This window comes from Hypomesus transpacificus, chromosome 19, assembly GCF_021917145.1.
Source record: "Hypomesus transpacificus isolate Combined female chromosome 19, fHypTra1, whole genome shotgun sequence".
Taxonomy (NCBI): domain Eukaryota; kingdom Metazoa; phylum Chordata; class Actinopteri; order Osmeriformes; family Osmeridae; genus Hypomesus; species Hypomesus transpacificus.
In genome coordinates, this window is record NC_061078.1 from 6,460,547 (window position 1) to 6,484,593 (window position 24,047).

Consider the following 24,047-nt stretch of genomic DNA (forward strand, 5'->3'; position numbering starts at 1 on the left):
TGACAATGATGAAAACAGGGGGTAGGGGCACACAGGGCCTTAACAAGGCAACGTCCTCCATCAACATGAATGTAATACAGTTGGTAATACAGTTGACCCAGATGGCAATAAGACCGTGCTGAGGCCACTGTGTTTAGTTGGAGATGAGACGGGCTACTATGTGGTCCAAATGGGCCGGGTCTATGGCTGTCAATCAGCACCAGGGTTATGCAGAGGTATTGTTAGATATGTGGAATAAGTCATGAATGCTAGTCATGTTCCTGCACTAACATAGAGGTCATTAGAAGTGTATTATAGAATCTATTTGCCACCGCCCTCTGCTTAGAGTAAAATGCTAGGACAGCACTGGTCTTATCACACAGGCACGCATGTGAGGTTAGACACGCACTGCATTTTTTGTGAAGCATACAATCTCCCTGTCAGAGCTAGAAGACGAATCATCCCACTAGTTTAATTAACATCATCATGGCTTTGTGGTTCTCTGAGGAAATCATGGGTATAGTGGAGGAATAGCATTTGCATTCCCGCTCCACGCACCATCACACACCATGACTCTGTAGCAAAATATAGGTTGTTGTGCCATAAAGTGAAAAATAGGCGGCACGAAATAAGCAGGCAGGAAAATCCAGAGTTGCTCTCTTATTATCACAACCTTATCACAGAAGAACGGAGGGACAACGGGAGGGAAATAGATGGGTGTAGCACTTCACTGTCCTCAAGAGAAGGGGAAAGGCTTTCAATAGAGCATATCAGGGCCACTAAATCAGCTCGTCTGCCAGGGCCACACTGTCTGGAGAAAGAGGGAAAACATCCTCATGTTTGCCAGACGCATGCTCATAGACCCAATTCCAGGAATATCTCTAAATATCTTCTCCGTTGGCAGTAGCTGCTGTACTGCTATGTGAGACAGATACACCATGCTATGCAAGCCCACCAAGAGCATAGCACATACCACAGAAACAAGGCCACTGCCCAACAGGTATGTGGCTAATGACCTAACAAGCTAACTAGCTTGCTGCTGATAAATATCTTGCTAACTTGTCGCTTATGCCGACTAGTTAACTAGCCTTTTGCTGCTAACTAGGTAGCTACTTTGCTCTGCTACTGAGTCAAAGTAAAAAGAGGGGGACAATACAAGAACTGGGTAGCCTTCAGCATGCAAAGGTGCTGTTGTCAGCAGCTGGGAAGCTGAGAGGTAAAATGGGTTTATTTCAAGAGACAGACGCTGACATTTTGAGTGTGTCAAAGAGCAGAGTTTGAATAGCCAAGGGTGGACCTTCGAGGGTAAGAGATATTCCAGTGGGAGGCAAGAGAGAGACCTTCCCTTCCCCCTCCAGGTGAAACACTATAAGTTGGGAGGGGCAGGGTTAGGTTGTCCAAAAGTCATCAGATTACCTTTCGTTCATTCTCTGTCTGTAGGACTGACCTACAAACAGTGGAAAAGTCACAGCGCTTCTCCTTCCAACATGCAAATGACTCGGCAGGTGTCCTCACCCCAGCAGCATGCATTGTTCTGTGAATGGCTCTGCACGCTCTCTACAGGTCTCAGTCTAAAGCGATAGGCGCTGTGGAAGACCATCATCTCTGTGATGCTGATGGCCAGCTGAGGAAGCAAGTTTATGGAATGTGTCAGCACTGACCTGCGTAGCTAATGGACCTGGATCTAATCACCAGGAAGCAATCTCATGGACCCAATCCAGAAGCTTCTCTAGTGCCCTTATAGGGAACTGTATTTAGCTTTGGCTAGCCCAAGGCAGCAGCGAAATGGTCAATGGCCATCGGATACTTCTGAGGACATGTAACTCATCTGTCTCTCAACAGTCATTCACAGTAAAAAATGTATACACCAACAACAAAAAACTTGCTGAAGTAGGTGAGGTTTTTTTATGTTGCACTTCCAATGTCAATATCACTTTGGCTAACTCATACACATATGACATGTATAGAATTGACGAAGAATATCTGGCTGCTGGATATATTCCAGTAGGATTCACTGGCACTTCCTCAAATGACTTCTGACAGGGAGACTTTGAAGGCATCTCATTGATCTAGTCTTATGAAGATGAGACTACACGGTCATTCATCTTTCAATACTCTGCACTTGTTGTGGCCTATTTACTACTGTACCGCTACATTTGTCGAAAGGGTTATCCAAGGGCTTAGAGAGGCAGTCGCTGAAACAGATGTAGTCTTACCGGTTAGGGTCACTTCCTGAAATAGTAGAGCTGTGGTTTTCCTGCCATCTCAAAGGCCTCATCTACTGTAACAACAATGATGCAGCTGGTTAGGTCATAGAGACCAAATCAGAAACAGTTAGACATGTGGGCATACTGGAGATGTGAAGAACTGTCTTACTGTAGAAGTAAATTCAGTCCTGTCCACCAATGTCAGATTTCATTAGCTTCCTGGTCACACGCACGAGTTAGCTGGCCATCCCATCTGAAAAAGTTCAGCTCATTTGGCTTCAAGTCCATTAGCACGGGCAATTCTCTGGTCTGCTGGTGGCATTGGTTCCTAATATTTTGCACTATATTAAAATCAATAATTGTGAGCTTATTCTGAAAATCGTTTTAGACTTTTCTAAGCACATAAAAAACTTTGTTCTAATTGTGTTCCAAAAGTGTAACATCACTGAACACAAACATCCTGATACATTATGAGTAGGAGTCTGGCAAATTTGTTTTGTGTTGTTGCTTTGGACAGCATACGTTTTCAGAGACAAACCACTCAGCCCTCTCTCGAAACTGTCAAAGTGCAATTTCTTTTTCAATCTTCCTTGTTTATGATTGCAGCCAATTCTGCTGTTGGGTTGATTGAAGACAATGCAATTCCAGTGGGTCGTATCAAGCTGTTTTACAGCACATAAAGCTAGAAGATTCCTTCAAAAGTAGGCACAATATCTAGCCTGGCTGCCAGCCCAACTTCTCCCCGGCCACAAAAAAATTTGTTCGGGAAGTTGGGTCTGGAGGGTCTCGTATTGGGGACAACTACAGAAAACCAGAATCGGGACGGACCAATGAAATTGCCAGGGCGGGCTTTACATGATGATGGACAGATGATCAACAGTAACGTAATCAACAACGTCACGAAAGAGCGCTTGGGTTTAATTCATTTTCAACAAACAACATATTACGTTGCTCTGATTGGTTGTAGGTCTATCCAATTGCGCGAAGAGGCATTTGTTTTACGAGTTCGGTTGAAACACGCCCCGTAGTCACAGCCCAACGGAGAGTTTTCAGACTCATATTCTGACTAGAATTATGAGTATGACAACGTCAGGCTACACAATATCAGCACTTCTCCCCAACTTCCGTCCTTCCATGTCACATCACTTTGCAAATTCACACCTCAGAAGTAACCTTTATGACTTATCAATTGGAAGTGAAGGGTGAAGGTTCCCTTGCCTAATAGTAGCTCAATAATTTGGCTAAGTATGTCTCCTAACCGGGTCATTTCCTGTCTTCTTCTGCACCCAGTATTAAGGGGGTCTCTATTCATTCCCAGCTTTGGCAAACACACTTCACTGCAGTGACCCCAGTTTTCCTCCACATGCCAACTCTGTGACTCTGCCCTGCTCCCCCAACAATGGACTGCACTACTGTACTCCAATGCACACATTGTAGTCATAGCAAACTGCAGGTAGCCTAAATCCAGGCACATGGTCTGCATGATGTCAATACATTGCTACCAAACGAAGAATGTAGCTGAGCTTTAAGCCAGCTCTGTGTGCATTTTTGACAGTATTAGCCTATCACAGCATTTCCATGTAGGTTCCTTTCGTTTAGCAGACATGGATGTAAACAATATGAAGTTCAAGCCGGGACACGCACGGATACACATTGGCTCTGTAGCTCTAGGCTTGTCAGCGTAATCGGAATCATTTCACTTTTTCCATAAACATCTAAAATATTTGCACTTGATGGTGCTTTGGGACTTTTCTCTATACCAATTAAAACAAAAACCAAAAAACATTTTTGAACCAGGCCTGAATAAACTTGTCACCCTACCCCAAGAATGCAAGCCCAGCACTCGACCACAACAACTAAGGGCAGTCTGAACTTTTCAAACCACTGCAACTGTTTAGTCTGGAGCCTGCAGCATGCTCAGGCTTCACCAGCATCAAAGAGCACTGTGGAGAGAGGCAGAGGGGGGGGGAAGAGATCTTTTTTCAGGGACCACAGTTTCAACACTGAAATATAAGCATGGGGGTTCAAGGCTGAAATAAAGAGGCGTAGAGGAATGAGAAGAGCTTTGCTCGCCAACCACTGTGCCGAAGCTGGGAATGAAAGCAGAGCAATTAAAAGATGGAGTTGCTGCTTGCAGATAAAGGGCTTTCCGAACTAGGCTAATAAAACTGCAAATAGAGGGGAATAATTTGGTCAGGGAATAGGCCTAATGTGAAAAGGACTGACTTTGCAAGTAGGGCGTCTGGTCTTCCTCCTGGCCCTCCACAGGCCAGGGTTGATTGTAAAATAATCTTGTTGCAGTAATGTGTTGCATGCACGAGGAGAAGGTCACAGAGCACACTGGAGTTCTGAAAACTCTGCATCCTTTCAGGCAGCGTGTCTGCTAAGTGCAAGTCACGGCAATACAACTCACATCTGGGAGGAAAGACACAGTTTTGAACACAGACTTGTCTTCTCCATCTTGATTTGCTAAGCCATGTCACACCCATCCTCCAAAGATCCCAAATTACCCCCTCCGGACAGATTTTCCACACTGAAAGTATTTTGTACTTGGAAACCACTGTAAGCCAGGATGAAAAACATCAGTGATGATGTGACCTCCGCAGCCTTGTCAGGCTGCCCCCCCCCCTCTTTCTCTCTCTCCTGCTCTCAGAAGCCTTCTGGAAGGCTGCAGCAGTTGACGTCACACACTCAGCTTGGAGGTGAAACGCTTGCTAGCCAGCACCTTATTCTCATTCTAATCACAGCATCCACCTTGCTTTCCTAAGCAGCATGCAGCACACACACACACACACACGACATGGCCTTAGGTGGTCAGCCTTGTCGACTCCATCTGTCTGAGGAGAGAGAAAGACTGGTTATTGACAGCAATCACTTCATCTTCAACATAACCCCTCCTGCTGCCGTCCCTCACTGGTCGAGGATGTAGGCTAGAAAAAATCTCTTAAAAAGTTAAGACATTGAAAAGTAAAGTGCTTTGGTTGTTGGTTGTGGGCTGACATTTAGAATAGGCTCGACATGATTATGGCATGATAATGGGCTCCTTCCAATCCGATGGAGGGGTGGACTTGAATACAAAGTCCTGCATTTGTCGAGGTGCCCCCAGGGCTGGAGTGTGTGTGGGTGTTTGTGTGTGGCATCGATCTGGGATAGAGACGGTGTCAGTGTGTGTTTCGTCTTTTTGTTCCCATCCTCTAATAGGATAAACTCTGGGGGAGCCCTCTCTCCTTCTCTTTCTTTCCGTTTTCTGGGCCTGGCCTCTGCAGAGATTGAGATGGAGCTCCGTGGCAAGGGGCGTAGTGACACAGGCGGTGCGGCATGAAACCCGGGGCCACATAAACCATCCATCCCTGGGCGCAACGGGCATGCACTGCGACGGGGAGATAACACAGAAATCAGAGCCGCCCCGCAGTGTGTGTGTGTGTGTGTGTGTGTCTGTGTGTGTGTGTAGGTGTCGGGGAGTGCGTCAGTGTCCTTATCAGAGGGTCTGTTCTCCTACAGGGCAAACGTCTCTCTCTGCTCTGTGTACACACATACACACACGCCACAGCTGTTGTCGCCCTGCTGAAGCCTCCACAGGTTTGCAAAGGACAGGTGCAAGCTGCCGACTGAAGCCCTGCTTCAATCGGCGTCTATACTACACACCCATGGAATACCCTTCAGTTATTGTTTATTGCCTTGCCTTCGCTATCAAACGTAACAGAGCTACAGAGGGAACATACCCTCCAGTTGGCCCCCACAAACAAGCTGAACGCAAGCATACCCACCCCCGGATAAAAAGTGGAATTTAAGCATATGAACACAGCAGGCTCTCGACAACGATTCAGCTGGTCTTCTTTTTAACCACTGGCAAAGAGAGGGAGGGAGACAATCTGGGGGCCACTTAATCAGCCTCAAAGTGACCATCCCTACAGTGTGACCCACACTGCCCTCAGCACTGCACTCCCACACACCTCCTCCACCAGCCTGTAATCATGCAGATGAGACGATGGCCACAGTCACACATTAAACAAGGCACTTCCAAGTCCATCAGACTGCAGAGGAGCTGAGGGGGAGGATACATCTGGCTCTCTGTGCTGACTGTGAAGATAATGTCATCAACATTCACTTCTGACGTAAGCCAAGTCTGCCTTCAGCACACAGTAAACTTTAACAGTCTCCAGCACCACCCCCCCCACACACACACACACACACGCACACATCCCCACCAATGCATCAACAGCGTTCCTCTTCATCCTCAGGATCAAAAGAAAAATCACCAATGAAGAAAACACTGTGGTAAACTATCCCAGGATTACACCGGTTTCTTATGCTCAGACTAACAACAACAGACACAGTGGCACATTCATCTTTTATGGGTGTTGATTAAGAAATCAACTATTTTTGAGAGATAGCGGAATGGGAGCGGGGGGGGGGGGGGGTGTAATTCGGTTAAACACTGGCTTGTTCATTTCTAACTTTGTTGGAAGAAGTAGTCTGGCTTCAGGGATTTTATGCTCCATGACTGTTCAGCACAGAAGACCCGGTACTCCGCCATACAAGCCAGATCACGCCGGGTTGCAGGTCCATGCTGCGGCGCCAACCTCACTCCACGCACATAGGAGCCACCGCCACAGGAAATAACATGTGACAGGGCGCGTGGATTAGGGCGGGAGTGAAGAGCGGTGAGGGTAGGTGGAAAGTGAGCGAGAAACAGAGTGTTGGAAACACGGCATGTGAGCTGGTGAGCTGGAATAATGAGGACTTCCTCCAAGGAGTCTTTTGTGTTGTCACAACACTGTTCCTTCCGTCTTCATCTGGTACATTCAAGATAAAATAACTGTCTTTCCAAGCCAGCAGATATGCAGGCCTCAACCTTAATTCCCTGCCAAGTCAGACTACAGCACACAGAGTGCATCATTTTAATGGATCATTGGAATGGGATGGAAGTTCAGGGAGCATTTAAAGGCTAAGCTGCATCAGCAAAGCCAAGGTCTGAATAGAGAGACGAGAGCACTCTGGCCACCACTGTACACCGCCACACTGGCCGCACGGTCAGGGCAGAGGGGCAGTCCGGGGGGGGGGGGCTCTTTTGTTACAGCAGTCTCCTGTAACCAGAATTTATACCATCACCCTCTGACCCCCTATCAGCACCATAACGAATGGCCATGACATTACATTTAAAACGGAGTGGAAGGCGGCATTAATTAAAAATCATCAAGGTCCACTCACTGGCACAAAATACCTTTTCCAAGCGTGAAGTGAAAGCACTGCAGTGACTGCAGTATCCGGCTGCCCACCTCCAGTTCTCTCGTTATCGTCCCCAACAATGAGCCCATTGCGACTCGGTCCAGAGTTTCTGTTCCCCATTAAGTAGTAAAGGTGGAAAAGATGGGTAATTTAGACACATTAGGGCCTTCATGGACAGCCTGAATCACTGAGCTGCTGAAAGAGAGGTCTGCTTCAATGTGATATCAGGTGGGGGGGGGGGGGGGGGGGGGGGGGGGGGGGGGGGTGGGGGGGGGGGGGCAGGACGGAGTGAGAAGAAGCGAGAGATGAGAAACGAGAAAAATGAACTACTAAACATGACTCACAAGCCTTAAACACAAGTCTCCCACAGACCCTTCTCCTCTAGTAGTCTCTCTCTCACTCCCCCACAACAAAACAGCCTACTCTGAGGACTAAAGACTGATGAACCATTGAGTTCTTCCTCTCCGTTCCCTGTGGGCGCCTTCCTCGTCCCTGGGGAGTCTTCCTCCAGATCAGTCACGCTCACCCTTTTGTTTACGGCTCATCCGTCTGTCAGGATTCTGCTCAAAATGCAGATGAGCAGACGAACGACACCGGCTGATGCCAGGCAGACTCCGACACGCGGCAGCTGCCCCCAGCCTCGCGAGCGAGCGTCAGCGCTGATGATAGCGCTGCTGGGGTGTTGGGGAGTGGGAGGGGTTCGAACTGGGTCCCTGCCTAGAGCAGATGAGAGAGATCTATAGGAGCCATTTACCTCTTCAGAAGGCCACAGCTGTTACCGAGTTGGAGCGAAGTCATTATTTCAATAATTATGGTCCCACTCAGGGCCACGTTGGAGGAAGCTGCTGAAAGTCCTCGCCTCAGCAGATTTGAGGATGGCATTGTTGGGTACATTAGGTGGGGGGGGGGGGGGGGGGTGAATGGGGTGAATGCCAAGCATCCAAACATTTCTAAAATGCCAAATCAGAATTGAATGGTTACCATACTTTTTATGATCAGAGTAGCTAGTCAAGCACCCCTCTTCCCCTCCCCTCCACCCACCACAACTGTGTGTCTGCAAACAGAGCAGAACACCGATGTGTAATAAAGATTGATGGTCCTGGTTAACTGTGTGGTTTTTCTACACGCTGACACTGGCGTGGCACACTAGGCTGGCACACTGGGGCTGCAGCGTTGTCATGGTTTCAGATAACCAAAGCAAAACCAGAGACAGGAGTGAAAACAAGTTAATAGAATTTGAATACTGGAGCATGTCTGCTCGGCTGAATGGAGCGGAGTCAAGGTGTTGTTAGGCTTCTAGAGCGAGTCTAGATGCTGGGGGCATTAAGCCAGAGATGACATTTCAAATCCATCCTTTCACCAGTGTGAGAAACATCACGGCTTTACTCGAAATCATGGCTAATAAAACAAACACACACACAACTCTGCCATCTCAGTAGATTAGAGAGGCTCAGAGAGAGAAGACAACTAAATGTTTCATCCTACAGATAAAAGGCACAGGCCAGCCATAGAACCGAAGACAGAAATGAAAAGAAGATGGGTGGGGGGGAACTAAACTGGACTCAATAAAATGGGTCACGAGTCTTATCAGCAGACATAACAGCTACCGTGTCTCTGATCATCAGTGTGTCGCTGAGGGGTGTGAGAAACAGTCATTCTTAGAGGGCAGGGTGGATTCTTTAGTTTGCACTGATGTGTGGACTGCTCCAGTGATTTAGAAAGGACAGGGAGAAGGGAAAACAAGATGACTCTCCCAGTGCGATGGCAGTAGAGAGTTAAACCACATATGGCTATAAACGTGTGACTGATTTGGGGTTTGGGGAGGGATTGGACCTTAACCTGACTGAACATGTAGTATTTCAGCAGTATTAACCTACTAAACAAACTCTTAGAGTTGGAACTTGACAAGGTCCAAGACTGAAAATGCTGCTCAAGGCCTTTAATCTAAGAGAGAATTAATTACCCAGCAAAACATATTATAGCATTTATAACCTCTTTTACAGTTAATTCGTCGAATCAGCAACAAAGATATGCGGTGGACGACAAAGTAAGACGTTGATAAATGATTATGATCATTAAACTGATTCATTCACATAGCAATTTGGCTGATAAGAATCCCGACAAAAAAAATATTCAGTTTGGGGAAAGTGTAGATACACACCTCTAGCTCCCTCTACTAAAGGTTTCATAATTGTGAAAACACTCGCCTACAACAATGGGGGTGAAAATATCAGTCCTGTTGTCCCATATGATCAACATCGCTTAATCCCTGACGTACAAATACAATGTACTCCTCCTGAAGAGTCGATACTGCCGAGGGTCAGGATAAGGTCCATCAAGACTAAAACAGACATAAGTTTTTATATCTGATGACAATCTCACACTCACAAGCCAAGTTGCACCGTTAACAGGATTTCAATGTATTAATTCCGTATGCAGAGTTGTAAATGGCAAGTGATCGATCTGTGTTCGTTGCAAATGCTTTCATCAAAATATTGCAACGCATGGCAAAAAGGCAAAACATGTTAATGTCAACACGGGTACAGTTAACTAAGAGTATATGGTGCACAGACTTCGACATTAGCTTGTGTTCTTTTGATTGTCGCATCAACTCTCACACAGCCAACACAACCAAGCAGCATTGCTTAACCCTATTTCAACACATGAAAACAAGGGGAACGGCCTCGCCCAAACTCCAGCATGCGTACCTCTTTTCTCTCCTGAAAACACTCAAGCACGGCTAGGTTGTTGGTCCAGGTGTTCTTCGGACAAAGCCGGGTCAAGTCCTCCCTGCAGGCCTCCTCTTCTGCCAGCTTCCAGCCGGCTGTCCTCCGTGGCTGCGAGGCCGCGGCAACCGGGACATCTTTGACTGGGACTGCCGCTCCGTTAAGCCCAGGAGCGTTTTGTTGGTTACCGAGTCCATTTCCAATTCCATTATTTTGTGTTTTAAATGCTTGAATGGTACAAATGCAGAATGACACGGACATCAACAGCAGAAGCAGCTGAACACGTCTACACGCCGCCATCTTCGGGGAAATTGCTCTAGCAAAGCGGCAATACGCCACTCCTGTTCTTCTGCGTGCGCGTTTTTTTTTTAGGGGGGGGGGGGGAGTTCACTGGATCATAGACGTATGAGTACTAGATAAACGCCGTTCAACGTGATAATAGTTTTTCTAGGGGAAATTACAGGACTAATGCATGTTTTGTGTTTACTATAAAGGTGAATTATAAGAATATTTGTGTTTCACATGCTATCTAGCTCAATCAAGCACACACCGCGAAATACATTTAGAAACGGATCTTGCACAGATTTATCTATAAATCCCTTCCACCGCCACCTCGAATAGAATTGTTGGCAAATAGTGACATATTGTCGTATAATCGTAAATAATACGTTGAATAGTCAATGTTGATAATGCCAGTTTTTTATAGTAGAGCAAAACAATTTCCTAATTTCCATGTTAAAAACATTTGGATGTATTTATTGACGTGACCGTAGAAGAGGAACGGTAATTGATCTGAGATGGTTGTGGTACATTTTTTGTATTGCAATTTGTTAGAACCAAAGTCAAGCTCTGTGTCGCTTTGGTAATAGAGGTAGAACAACGTCACTGTCTGCTGTTTGTAAGAAGCAGCCCATAGTGATCTCAGAAAGTCTTTTCTCCGATGCGGTGTTTGAGTCTACAAACATATGTACGAGAAGCCTCGTGACACCCTCGGCTGTCTCACTGTAGACTCCCGGAAGGAGGCCTAGGTGGGTCAATAAACTGCAGGTTAGACTGGGGTCAGAACAAAGAAGGGACTGGGGAAATAGACTCCACCTGAGGCTGCTGCAGACTCTCCAGATATAAGTATCTCTTTGTGGGATTATCATCTTTCACAGGAGGCTCCAGGTGAATTTGTGTCTGGCCTCGGATACCTGCCTAGCAGACACATGATGTATGAGGGCTGAGGGAACATTTACAAACAAGGGCAGAGTCACATTTGCATAAACAGAGAAGCAGAGGGAGAAATTCAGATTCAACTTTACGTATTCAAATTTACTCACAGATATATTTGTACACAAATCTCAGAAAAGTGTTGAGAAAAGACAATAGAATCTAAACAGAATTAAATCTGATTTCTGGAAGAAATTAGGTCTGTGAAAACCAATGCTGAAATAATTCAGAATTTTCTGGGTGTAACATATTTCCAGCCCGAATGAAATTATTTAGATAAACCACAAACAAATCTGAAACCCACCCTTCCGGCACTGCACACGCTTTTCTGCTCGAATGTTTCTACAGCCTCCCACAAAAGCCACAAAACTGCCTGGGAGTGTATTTTCATCATCGCTGTGTTTTTATTGGATGGGGGAAAGAGAGTGAAACATCAAAAGGACAGGTTATAATGCTACTGTGCAGTAATTGAATTCAGTACTAGCTAGGGAGCAGGGACACTCTGGAAGTGTGATGATTTGTGAGTCAAGCGGTAATTGCTGAGGGACCACAGAAGCTGTGTCAAAAGTACGCAACCCTCCAATAGTAGTTTGCCACTGAGTGTTATGTCTGGTGCCTGGCTCACACCATGGTGTGGAAGGAGTGGCATTAATCACCTGTTCTGTGAATATGGATCTTTGTGTCACCATAAAGACAAAAGCAGGAGGTGCAACACAGCGTGAAAAATGTCAAATCAGTCGAGGAGGCCTCAGTTTTGAAACACTCGGGCAACTGGCAGGATGCTTATGAGATGACCCAGGAACCAAGAATAATAAGAAATATTCTAAATCTATTTCATATCCAGGTAAGGGTAGAAGATGGGTATGTTCAAGATGTAACCTCAACGGACACCACCTGGAGTTTGAGGTATTCTAGAGAGATTGGCAAAGAAAGCGAAATATTGTTTATAAGATTATATTTAGGGCTGATATTTATATCCTCTGAAGCAAGGCCGTAATCATAACACATATTGGACAAATCCCCCCCAACATATTGATGTAAAAATATAGATATGCTACGTTACGACAGGCAACCACGCACGCTGTCCAAAATTATCAAAAGAAATGTTGACTCCATGGCTACGGCCTTGCTCTGAAGACAGAGGAAGAGAAGCTCCAAAGGAAAACCTGAGTCAGAAGAACAAACACTGCAGTTGTTATTCCTCAAGCCTGTGCAGAGTCTGGACAGATTTGGCTCTGATTGAGAAATCAATTCAGACTGATTACAAATTGAAGACCAACTCTGTTGATTCGGCCGTGAAGAAGTCTTCTCTGACTCAGCACCAGGTCAATATCTTTCACATCAAGTTTGTGTCGCCATCAGAGCAGTCACATATTTCAGAAGTATTCATCATTCTTATTACCCACTTATGCGCTCTGTCGAATATGTTCTTTAACAAATTCAGCTCTCATTACTCTCTTACATTAGACAGATTTTGCCCTCAGTGTGGCACATGCAGGAGTCGAGTGTTTCCTCCATGGAGACTAGGACTCCCTACAATGTCTCTTACTTACGTTCTACCAGTAATTACATCCATATACAACCAGGATACAGAGCTGTTGTCACAGCCAGCACCTAAGCTTCTCTGAGATGAAGCAGAGTGACAGAACGAGAGAGAGAGAGAGAGAGAGAGAGAGAGAGAGAGAGAGAGAGAGAGAGAGAGAGAGAGAGAGAGAGAGAGAGAGAGAGAGAGAGAGAGAGAGAATGGAGAGAGAAAATAGAACAGACAGAGAGGGTATGATGGGATACATAGAAAAGTCGAGGGAAGCAGTGTGCAGCAAGAGACAGCGTTCAACGCAGAGAGATTGATTGATAGCTGTGGACTTAGAGCTCTCATGTCATGTACTCAGCCTCAGCCTCACATGACTGTAGGAAATATATTCCATGTACACGATGCATTACCATGACAGGGCCCTGGAAATGGGTGTCTGTAGCTTCATTTTAATCGTTTGCGAAATAGACCTATCCATCAAAGTGTCCCTGTGGCAGGAAGTCTTATGAGATAAGGCTGTGCTGTTCTCTACAACATAGGATAGAAATCCGCATTGGAATGTGTTTTTAAACATCGTCAAAGTGTCGATCAATTTAAACCTGCTGCCTAAACATCGCTATTGCCCTTATAACTAAACACAAACAGATAACCTCAAAATGTCTTGAAAATAAAATTGAAAGACAACATTTGGAATGCTAGTAATTGATCACGCAATTCAATTGTGACGCAATAAAAACACATTTATTGGATAACTGGGTCATATGCGTGTGAATTTGTTGCTCACAGGTGCCATGGTAACATGCATCTGACCAGAAACGTACCATATACTGTTGGCCCGGTAGGCTGCTAGAAATAACCTCCACTGTTTGGCCAAAAGTAGTTCACACCTGACCATCACGCCTGTATGAACTTGTTGGACTTACTGTTCCAAAACCATGGGCATAAATATGGAGTTGGGAGCGCTATCCACAATATTTTGGAGTGTGTCTGTGTGAATGTGCTTCCGTTCAGCCACAAGAGCATTAGGGAGGTTGGACACTGAGGATGGGTGATTAAAACTGGGATACCGATGGCAGCGATCCCAAATGTGTTGGATTTGAAGCAAATTCCAAATGTCTTTTAGAAAACCTTCCCAGAAGTGAAGCCAGTTACAAAAACAGAGTGGAAACCAACCCCATGATTTTGGAAGAGGTTAAACAAGCAGGTGAAATGACATATCAATATATTCCATATTCACAATGCATTACCGTAACAGGACCCTGGAAATGTGTGAGACTGTGGGCTCATTTTGATCATGTGTGAAACAGACCTATCCATGAAAGTGTCCCTCAGACAGGGAGTATCTTCTGAGGCAAGGCTTTTGCCGTACTGTCCACACATGTACCTGCCTCTGGAACCATGTTGGTTGGACAAGCCACATGACAAACTTGACTTTCTTTGTGCTGTATGTTTTGGACAGCAGATCAAGAGCTCACAGGTTTAAATTCCCCTCTTTACAATACTTTGGAAAATAGTGTCTGTTGAAATAATTACGTTGTATTACATTCAGACAGTCAGCCAGTTATCACTTTAACAAGCTACCTTCTTTCTTTTACAAAAACGTTATACTAAAACCGATACAGTCTCACCAGCAACCAGCCTACAATAGGCCTAACACACAGCACATCTTTGGCCTAGTGTGGAACTAAATTTTTTTGTGCACCAGCTTCAAATGATTATGAATCCCACAATGAAGTGTGAGCCTTGAGTCACAGCACAGCCCTAGGCTACAGACATCTACTCTGTGATTCAGCAGTGTAATACACAGTCCTTCTGTCCACACACACAAATCAATAATGGAAGCTAAATGAATTTACTGCTCTCACTAGGAACGGAAATCAATTGGCAGTCCTCAGAGAAACACTGGATAGAAAAGGAGGTCTTGAACTCTGACAGCCAGAAGACAAGACGACAAGTAAAGGGAGAGAAGTAGCCTCGTTTTGTTAGTGGCATTACACTTTGGGGAAAAATGAGGTGAATGAATGGAGCTCAAAGACCAAAAACGATTTGTCTTTTCTCTGCGTAAGGCATCTCAAGGCTGCCCTGGGCTCTGGGATCTAATTAAAATGCTTTTTACCTAGGTAAAACTTGTAATGCAAGTGTGCCCATGCAGCTGTAGTCTGTAAAAGGTGAATATGCCAGGATAACAGAAGTTGCACGTCAAACGGGTCATCCAACATTTCCAAAGTTTGGACTAACTGATGAATTGGCTAATTGATTAATTAATTGATTAATTGATTGGTTGATTGATTGACTGGTGCCATGCTTGCTGGTGGACGGCATGTCTCAGTGTTCAGTGACTTTTGTTGCTTTTCTTTTACAGTAAACTACTACCACATAGGACCCTCAGCACAGCAGGAAGAATTGACATGAAATAGAGCTGACTTTCTTGATGTCACAGGGTCTCACGCTTTCACCAGAAGGGGAAGCCATTGAGTAAATCATATTGAAAAGATAGAGGGAAGTGAGGGGAGAGAGAGACTTTTCTCTCTTTTCATCCCGATGACTAATAATAAAGTGTTTGTAGCATGAAAATGAAAGTGGGGATAAACTCAACTTTTAACTCAAGGATTAAATCCCTCTTTCGCTTATGTTATGGCCTCAGTTTGTGAATTAAACAACTCTTGTTTCTTGGCTCCAACCAAAGAATTCTCAGCCAATAGTTAAAGGTCATATTCACTTGGAAATAAAAGTTAGACAGTCTCAAGCGTGGGAGAGATGTGAAGCAAAGCTTTATAAAAGTCCCTCATTCGTCTGCCTCATTAAGCGAATAATGATGATGACACCGCTCATTTCCGAACAATAAATAAATAGATAAATGAAACGTGCTCATCCTTGACAAGTCTCATTAGAGTCAATTCAATTAGCAGACACCACCAAGGCCAAATTCTTTCTCAACACTTCTCCATCCAGAACTGGCATCCGGAGGCCTTGATACTTACTGCACACTTACTTGATACTTAGTTCACCCACATTAATACAAATTAAGAATATGGGGATACTTGCTTACTAATATGAGCATTAAGTGGAGAATTATATATGTGACCAGACCCTACGACATACAGAGCTAGATGCAGCATTGTCAAGATGTCAGGCAAACAAGAACACACTGTAAATCGTCAAGCAATATGAGAAGAGGAAGGTGATTTCGACGCACATCAATAGACAAATACCTAACACCTCTGACTCAGGATGGTTCATTGGGAACGTGCAGACTGAAGTGGTGTAGAAGTCAATGTGCGGATCTTTCACAGATGACACAGCTTCACTGCATGTTTTAAAGGTTGTTATTTTGTATTATGACTACTCACACACACACACACATTCACCTACCCATCTCCCCCACCATCATAACCCCAAGGAATGTGGTTAAATCAATTTCATTCCTTAGATTTCATAGCGATCTGATGCTGTTTATGTCTGTCTATGTTAAACACGTTTTAGGTGTTATGTTGAGCCTTACTGGTTCTGTGCCCATATGGACTTGTGCTTAGTTATCAGGACTAACACAAGTAGATCCAGTGTAGATCTCTGCAGGACCTTTGAGGGCTTACCCGCCTCTACAGGAACAAGCCCACCTCTCGCCTCAGATAATACCAAGGAGGATTATGGGAGCATGGAGCACAAATGGTAGCAACAACAAATACCAGTAGGCTTTGATCTTTAATTCCCTCTCTTTGAGGTCTGACAGCAAAACAGACTCTGACTCTGAAGACCTTTGATAAGGTCATTTAGTGTTTATAAACTGCTTTTTGGAATGGAACTTGATTTAATCTCATCCCCAGTCGGCAATGTCTCTTACAATCCCAAACCAATCCCTTTTATCTTGTACTGTCATCTGGCTCTTATAGAACACACTGCAAAGCGGGAAACAAGTTCATTGAGGAATTCCACAAAATTGAAAGTAGCTTTATTTCTGGTATGTGTGTGACTGAGTTGGCTCCTCATGCCTTGGTCTTGTTTTGGACCGGCAGGTAGAGCTTGAACTCTGCAGGCAGCTCGTCCTCAGAGTAGAGGCGGTCAGAGAAGTACACCCGCCGAATACGGCAGTTTGCGTGGATCTGAAAAAAAAGAGGACATCACACAGGAGACAAGTCCTGCCACAGTAATGACGAGAGGAATATGTAAATGCAATCAGAATCAATCAGAACGAATGGTCTGGACAGGGACTGAAAAACGGCCCGGGACTTTGAAACACAAACAGGTGTTGTATCACCCGATGCATGACTCTCTGGATTGGCACCCCCTCGCGGGAGCGCGCACCATTCAAAGAGTGAAGGATTTCGTCTTGATATCGCATCCGAAAGAAAAAGGGGAGACAGAAGTCTCACATTATACCGTCTTTGTTGTTGAATTCAAGAGAAGGATGTCTGTTATCTGTGTAAATATCAGATGCTATTTTCAACACAAAATCCTTAAAATTCGTCATTCAAACGCTATAGTAACGAACGCGAACCAACATTCTTGCTCCACGACATCGCATTCTGAAGACATATACCCCAGTGTGATCATGATTACTGCTACACAAAATGTATTTTGTGTAGCAGGTTCAAAGTATTTCACATGGCATGGCTCTTTATACTAATGTATAGGTTCAAAGGCATGCGATTTTAATGCAGTTAGCCTGTACGTATAGGGTGGCTTCTTCAGACAGGTCGAAAACAACAGCCTTCTGATCCAGAATAGGTTATCAGCTGTCCTGAAAAGGGACCAAAGGATCACATGCCGAGACTACAAAAGACAAGTACTAAAAACAATGTATCAACCATGTATCAACATCATTAGAACCATCAAATCCTTTTTTAAGATAGGTAATATTATTCTTATTGTTTAAGTCAATGAAATAAATGAAAAAATAAAACATCATACACATGTATTGGTATTCAATTTATGCTATTAAATGTACACCACGATGGCGTAGAAAAGATAGAAACATATGCGGGGGGAGAGCATTTCATGGCAGGTTTTCCACTAGATGTAAGTGCAATGCACCCCCTGCTAACCCTGACTAGGAAAGTGTCACATGCCTGAAACTTGCTGTGCTTACTCATACTAATGCCCTCAGTGTACATTAAGAATCATTTGATGCTGGGATATACAGAACAGACAATAGAGGGGGGGTGCATCTCACGACAGGCTTGTTGTATTCCTTCTTGTCACAAAATGCACCCCCCGCTAACCCTGACTAGGAAAGTGTCACATGCCTGAAACTTACTGTGCTTACTCATACTAGTGCCCTCAGTGTACAGTAAGAATCATTTGATGCTGGGATATACAGAACAGACAATACAGGGGGGGTGCATCTCACGACAGGCTTAATGCACCCCCCGCTAACCCTGACTAGGAAAGTGTTACATGCCTGAAACTTGCTGTGCTTACTCATACTAGTGCCCTCAGTGTACAGTAAGAATCATTTGATGCTGGGATATACAGAACTGCCTTGACATGAAAAAGTACTTTGTGAAGATGTACCTCAATAAACATTAACAAAGAAAATAACACAAAACAGAGTCACGTATTTATCATACACTAGATTGTATTGTTCAAGTTCAAGTTTTTTTATTTGTCAGGTACACAGAACAACACAAGGTCAGACTGGGCACTGAAATTCTTAAGACAAGACAACGCAAGCACCTGTCATAACATATAAGTACACAGAACATAATTTATATCTATGCTGAGCTTAAAAAAGTGAAACTTCCTAAATATACAGATAGCAATAACTAATTGACTATACTAACCCTAATACTAAAACTTTCTAAATTACAGATTCCAATAAATAATACGCTATACTAACCCTAAATGCACATAAAACCTATTTCAACCCTATAACCTATACTAACCTAAGTGGAGTACAGTACAATAGTGCAAAATTGCAGATCAGTGACTGTCAGTGACCATACAGGAGCCTGGTGGCGAGGTACAGTGAGGTACACTAGTGCAATGTTACTGGTAGTGCAACCAGTAGCTGAAAGTGACAGTGTATAAGTGACTAGTGTGCAGTAAATCAATGTCCATATCAGTGTCAGTTCAGAAGTCTGATGGCCCTTGGGTAGAAACTGTTGTCCAGTCTGTGTGTGCGCGACCGGATGCTGCGGTAAAGCCTGCCAGAAGGCAACGGGGTAAAGAGACTGAAGGATGGGTGGGAACAGTCTCTTAGAATCTTGCCGGCTTTTCTTAGGCAACGTGTGTGGTAGGTGTCCTGTAGGGCTGGGAGCTTCCTGCCAATGATGAACTCAACAGAACGGACCACACTACGTAGGGCCTTGCAGCACCCTCCCTCATGCACGTCAGCAAGACAGCACATCGTGTGGTGTCCTTGCCTTAAAGGTGAATATACTGTACTATACATTACTTAAACAATGTGGTCAACCTCAAAGTCCGTAATATCTTTTTTCTTAAGGATAACTACTTTCATGCATGAATGTTTGTATGTATGAATGTTTGAGTATTTACTGTAATGGACCTTTATTTTTGTGGTTTAGGATTTTGGATCTTGTCAGACTATGTATTTATGTGATCATGCTTATCTACTAATCATGTTATCTTTAGTTTGCTGAGAAAATAATGAAGGGAGAGGCAATAAACATCAAAACAACACAGAAGGCAGTGAACAAGCTGAGGCTAGATGTAGCCACTGCCCTCCTCCGAGAAACTGGTGTGTTATTGTTTTAGCTGATCGTTGTCAATCTCCAAGCTCTTGGAAGTGCTTGTTTTTTAATACAGATGAGAGCATACAGTCAGTGAAGTACAATAATGAAAAATGTCATTTAACTGTTAACTTATTTGGTGGAATATTAATGAATACTGTTTGTCTTAACAGACAATCTCAGCAACCTGTGCCACTACTGTGGGATGGAGGACAAGGATGAGCCACTATGGGTAATATTTAAAAAAATCATTACATATTTTTCAGTTTTTAGACTTCAAGATTAGTTTGATTTCTGTGATAATTATAAATTTGTATTTCATTATTACAAGAATGACTAAATCAGAAACAGTACGATTAACACTCAGTTTAATAGAAGTGATGGTGCCCAAATTAAAGGACTTCCATTGTTAATCAATTTTCTAAGATCTGCTGCGACATCTGTGGGAGATGGTACCACCACGAGTGCGTGCAGAGGCCTACACTGGAGGAGGACTACTGGTGCCTTGCATGCACATAATCCCCTAAATAAGAAATGTGTTGTCATAAGTTAATTTGTCTGTATTGTTATATATTAGTTTGTGTGTCAAACAAAGTTTAATTATTATTTATCTATTTTCAAGTCATTTCGTATGACTTTCTGTAAACATGTTTTTTTAAATGTTATTTAATTTGTTTTGGAATTAATCATTGTTAGGCTGGTTTTAAGCTGGTGTTATTAAAATAATACTTTTGTGAAACAAAGGCTTCCTTTATATTTGGGGATTACCTGCATGAGTAAGTTTGGTGAGTGTGTGCATTGCACAAGATGGGGCTAGTATGAGTAAGCACAGTAAGTTTCAGGCATGTGACACTTTCCTAGTCAGGGTTAGCGGGGGATGCATTTTGTGACAAGAAGGAATACAACAAGCCTGTCGTGAGATGCACCCCCCCTGTATTGTCTGTTCTGTATATCCCAGCATCAAATTATTCTTAATGTACATTGAGGGCACTAGTATGAGTAAGCACAGCAAGTTTCAGGCATGTAACACTTTCCTAGTCAGGGTTAACTGGGGGTGCATTTTGTGACAAGAAGGAATACAACAAGCCTGTCGTGAGATGCACCCCCCCTGTATTGTCTGTTCTGTATATCCCAGCATCAAATGATTCTTACTGTACACTGAGGGCACTAGTATGAGTAAGCACAGTAAGTTTCAGGCATCTAACACTTTCCTAGTCAGGGTTAGCAGGAGGTGTATTAAGCCTGTCGTGAGATGCACCCCCCCTCTATTGTCTGTTCTGTATATCCCAGCATCAAATGATTCTTACTGTACACTGAGGGCACTAGTATGAGTAAGCACAGTAAGTTTCAGGCATGTGACACTTTCCTAGTCAGGGTTAGCGGGGGGTGCATTTTGTGACAAGAAGGAATGAAACAAGCCTGTCGTGAGATGCACCCCCCCTCTATTGTCTGTTCTGTATATCCCAGCATCAAATGATTCTTACTGTACACTGAGGGCACTAGTATGAGTAAGCACAGTAAGTTTCAGGCATGTGACACTTTCCTAGTCAGGGTTAGCGGGGGGTGCATTTTGTGACAAGAAGGAATGAAACAAGCCTGTCGTGAGATGCACCCCCCCTGTATTGTCTGTTCTGTATATCCCAGCATCAAATGATTCTTACTGTACACTGAGGGCACTAGTATGAGTAAGCACAGTAAGTTTCAGGCATGTGACACTTTCCTAGTCAGGGTTAGCGGGGGGTGCATTTTGTGACAAGAAGGAATACAACAAGCCTGTCGTGAGATGCACCCCCCCTGTATTGTCTGTTCTGTATATCCCAGCATCAAATGATTCTTACTGTACACTGAGGGCACTAGTATGAGTAAGCACAGTAAGTTTCAGGCATGTGACACTTTCCTAGTCAGGGTTAGCAGGGGGTGCATTAAGCCTGTCGTGAGATGCACCCCCCCTCTATTGTCTGTTCTGTATATCCCAGCATCAAATCATTCATACTGTACACTGAGGGCACTAGTATGAGTAAGCACAGTACGTTTCAGGCATGTCACACTGTCCTAGTCAGGGTTAACGGGGGGTGCATTGCACTTACATCCCATGGAAAACCTGCCATGAAATGCTCTCCCCCCACATACGTTTCTATCCTTCTACGCCAGCATTATGTACATTTAATAGCATAAATTGAATACCAATACATGTGTATGTATAGGGTGGACAGGTCTGAAAACAGAATAGTCCATGGTAGGTGAGGGATTATAATGTTTTATTTTTTCAATTATTTAATTGACTTAAACAATAAGAATAATATTTCCTATCTTTTTTGATGGTTCTTTTGATGTTGATACATGGCTGATACATTGTTTTTAGTACTTGTCTTTTGTAAGCTAGGCATCTGAACCTTTGGTCCCTTTTCAGGACAGCTGATAGCCTATTCTGGATCAGAAGGCTGTTGTTTTCGACCTGTCTGAGTAACCCACCCTACGCACAGGCTAACTGCATTAAAATCGCATGCCTTTGAACCTATACATTAGTATGAAGAGCCATGCCATGTGAAATACTTTGAACCTGCTACACAAAATACATTTTGTGTAGCAATAATCATGATCATACTGGGGTATATTTCCTCAGAATGCGATGTCGTGGAGCAAGAATGTTGGTTCGCGTATACCGTTTGAATGACGAATTTTAAGGATTTTGTGTTGAAAATAGCATCTGATATTTACACAGATAACAGACATCCTTCTCTTGAATTCAACAACAAAGACGGTATAATGTGAGACTTCTGTCTCCCCTTCTTCTTTCGGATGCGATATCAAGACGAAATCCTTCACTCTTTGAATGGTGCGCGCTCACGCGAGGGGGTGCCAATCCAGAGAGTCATGCATCGGGTGATCAAGACGAAATCCTTCACTCTTTGAATGGTGCGCGCTCCCGCGAGGGGGTGCCAATACAGAAAGTCATGCATCGGGTGATACAACACCTGCCCACGACCGTGTATTATCATCTATATATTTTTTTAGCATTTTGCCGCTGCCGTTTGAACGGCCGTTAGGGAAATCTCCCGACGGCCAGTCCGACCCTGTTCACTGGTATATTTATCTTAGCTGTCTTATGCGTGTGATACAGTGGCTGAGATGGGACCAACCTGGACCCTCAAGGTCTCGATGTAATTGGTGCCGTAGGCCCGGCGGGTGAAGTCCGACAGGTTAAACTGGATCTGGTTCCAGCCGTCGTCCAACCTCATGGGCATGGTGCAGATGAAGGGTTTGACCCGGGTAGTGCTTTGGTAGTTGCTGGCCCGAAACCGACGCCGCACATTTTTATCATCTAGGACCTAAACACACAATAGCCTACATCACCAAAGATCAGCATTGTTTAACTAGATAATAATTTATTCATATGACCTGTTTTAAACCGACTAACCCTAATACTTCATTGATTTATTGTCACTTTAGCTACACATATACATATTACCTGAACTTCGAAAGTGAAGTATTTCTTCAAGTTCTTGATGATCATGACAAGAAAGGGCAGTTTGATGCCAAGGGTTTTCTTTGGATCAGATGGGCAGGTGATGTATGTGGTGCTGTATGAAGAATATGGGAAAAAGAACAGCAGGAACAGAGGTCGGTTATGTTATTCGATTTAACAAGATAAACTGCCTTTGTAGAACTCACCTTACATTAGTTCCCTCAATCTCAAGAACCAATGACTGAATGTCATTATCTGTAATTCTCTTGATATGCCCATTTCGCACCTGAAACAGACACATCCAGGTTGGCACATTGACATGGAGCACGAAACACAGACTTAAGTCACTGGAAAAATAAAGTTTCTTACCTTTGTATTCCATATATGCAAGGGCTTACTACCAATACTATAGAGAATGGATAGAAATCCACTTTGAAATGTGTTTTTAAACATCCTGGAGTCGAAGTGTTGATCAAAATATACTTACTGACAAAACATTCCTATCAACCTTAAACCTAAACACAAACAAATAACCTCAAAACGTATTGAAAATACAATTTAAATACGTATTTGGAATATTTGAATAATAATAAAACACGCAAACATCCAAATTTCTCGGATAAACTCTTGAGTGCGTCGTTTGCGTGGGATTATGTTGTTTAGGTGCCATGGTAACATGCATTTGACCATAAAGTGTTGGCTAGGGAGGCCGGTAAAGGCCTAATGAAACACAATTTGGCCAAAAGTGAAGACCTGATGAACGTGTTGGACATCCTACAGGTACCAGTCTCCATGTCCACACCAAATTCGACAAAACATTTCTGAATCCTATCTCCCTAATGCTCTTCTGGCTGACTGGATGCAAATCCCTCATCAATGTTCCAATGTCTACCGGTAAACTTTCCCAGAAGTGAAACTAGTTATAAAAACAAAGTGGGAACCAATTCTCCATATTAATGTCCATGATTTTGGTGTCCTTATACTAAGCACTGTCCATGCACTATTGGC

The 24,047-nt window shown here is 43.8% G+C and overlaps 2 protein-coding genes and 1 long non-coding RNA gene across 4 annotated transcripts in view; 1 reads left to right on the forward strand and 2 right to left on the reverse strand.

Annotated features, from left to right (window-relative positions):
• glg1b (golgi glycoprotein 1b) overlaps positions 1-10,486 on the reverse strand; it is a 28,226-nt gene extending 17,740 nt beyond the window's left edge. For both annotated transcript variants that reach the window (XM_047041648.1, XM_047041647.1), the window contains exon 1: positions 10,124-10,486. In XM_047041648.1, coding sequence (XP_046897604.1) covers positions 10,124-10,441 — 318 coding nt within the window. In that variant the 5' untranslated portion in view covers positions 10,442-10,486. The remainder of the gene's footprint in view (positions 1-10,123) is intronic.
• A 6,085-nt stretch (positions 10,487-16,571) lies between these two features.
• On the reverse strand, positions 16,572-23,685 carry LOC124482047 (cilia- and flagella-associated protein 20-like). Its single transcript, XM_047042377.1, has 5 exons — positions 23,409-23,685; positions 23,246-23,325; positions 23,043-23,154; positions 22,714-22,902; positions 16,572-16,984 (listed from the first exon to the last, which is right to left on the reverse strand). Exons 1-5 carry the CDS (start codon positions 23,490-23,492, stop codon positions 16,868-16,870), a joined length of 582 nt encoding a protein of 193 aa, XP_046898333.1. The 5' UTR covers positions 23,493-23,685; the 3' UTR covers positions 16,572-16,867.
• Positions 19,488-20,089, forward strand: LOC124482048. Its single transcript, XR_006957708.1, has 3 exons — positions 19,488-19,581; positions 19,747-19,805; positions 20,000-20,089. It is a non-coding gene; the product is annotated as an uncharacterized LOC124482048 (long non-coding RNA).
• Positions 23,686-24,047: the final 362 nt, after the last annotated feature.

Excerpts from the sequence above, each read along its gene's own strand:
- LOC124482047 (XM_047042377.1), bottom strand. The coding sequence starts at position 23,492 with ATGTTTAAAAACACATTTCAAAGTGGATTTCTATCCATTCTCTATAGT. Across the intron at positions 23,155-23,245 it reads ATTGAGGGAACTAATGTAAG|CACCACATACATCACCTGCC; the intron begins GTGAGTTCTACA and ends TTCTTCATACAG. Across the intron at positions 16,985-22,713 it reads TCGAGACCTTGAGGGTCCAG|ATCCACGCAAACTGCCGTAT; the intron begins GTTGGTCCCATC and ends CTTTTTTTTCAG.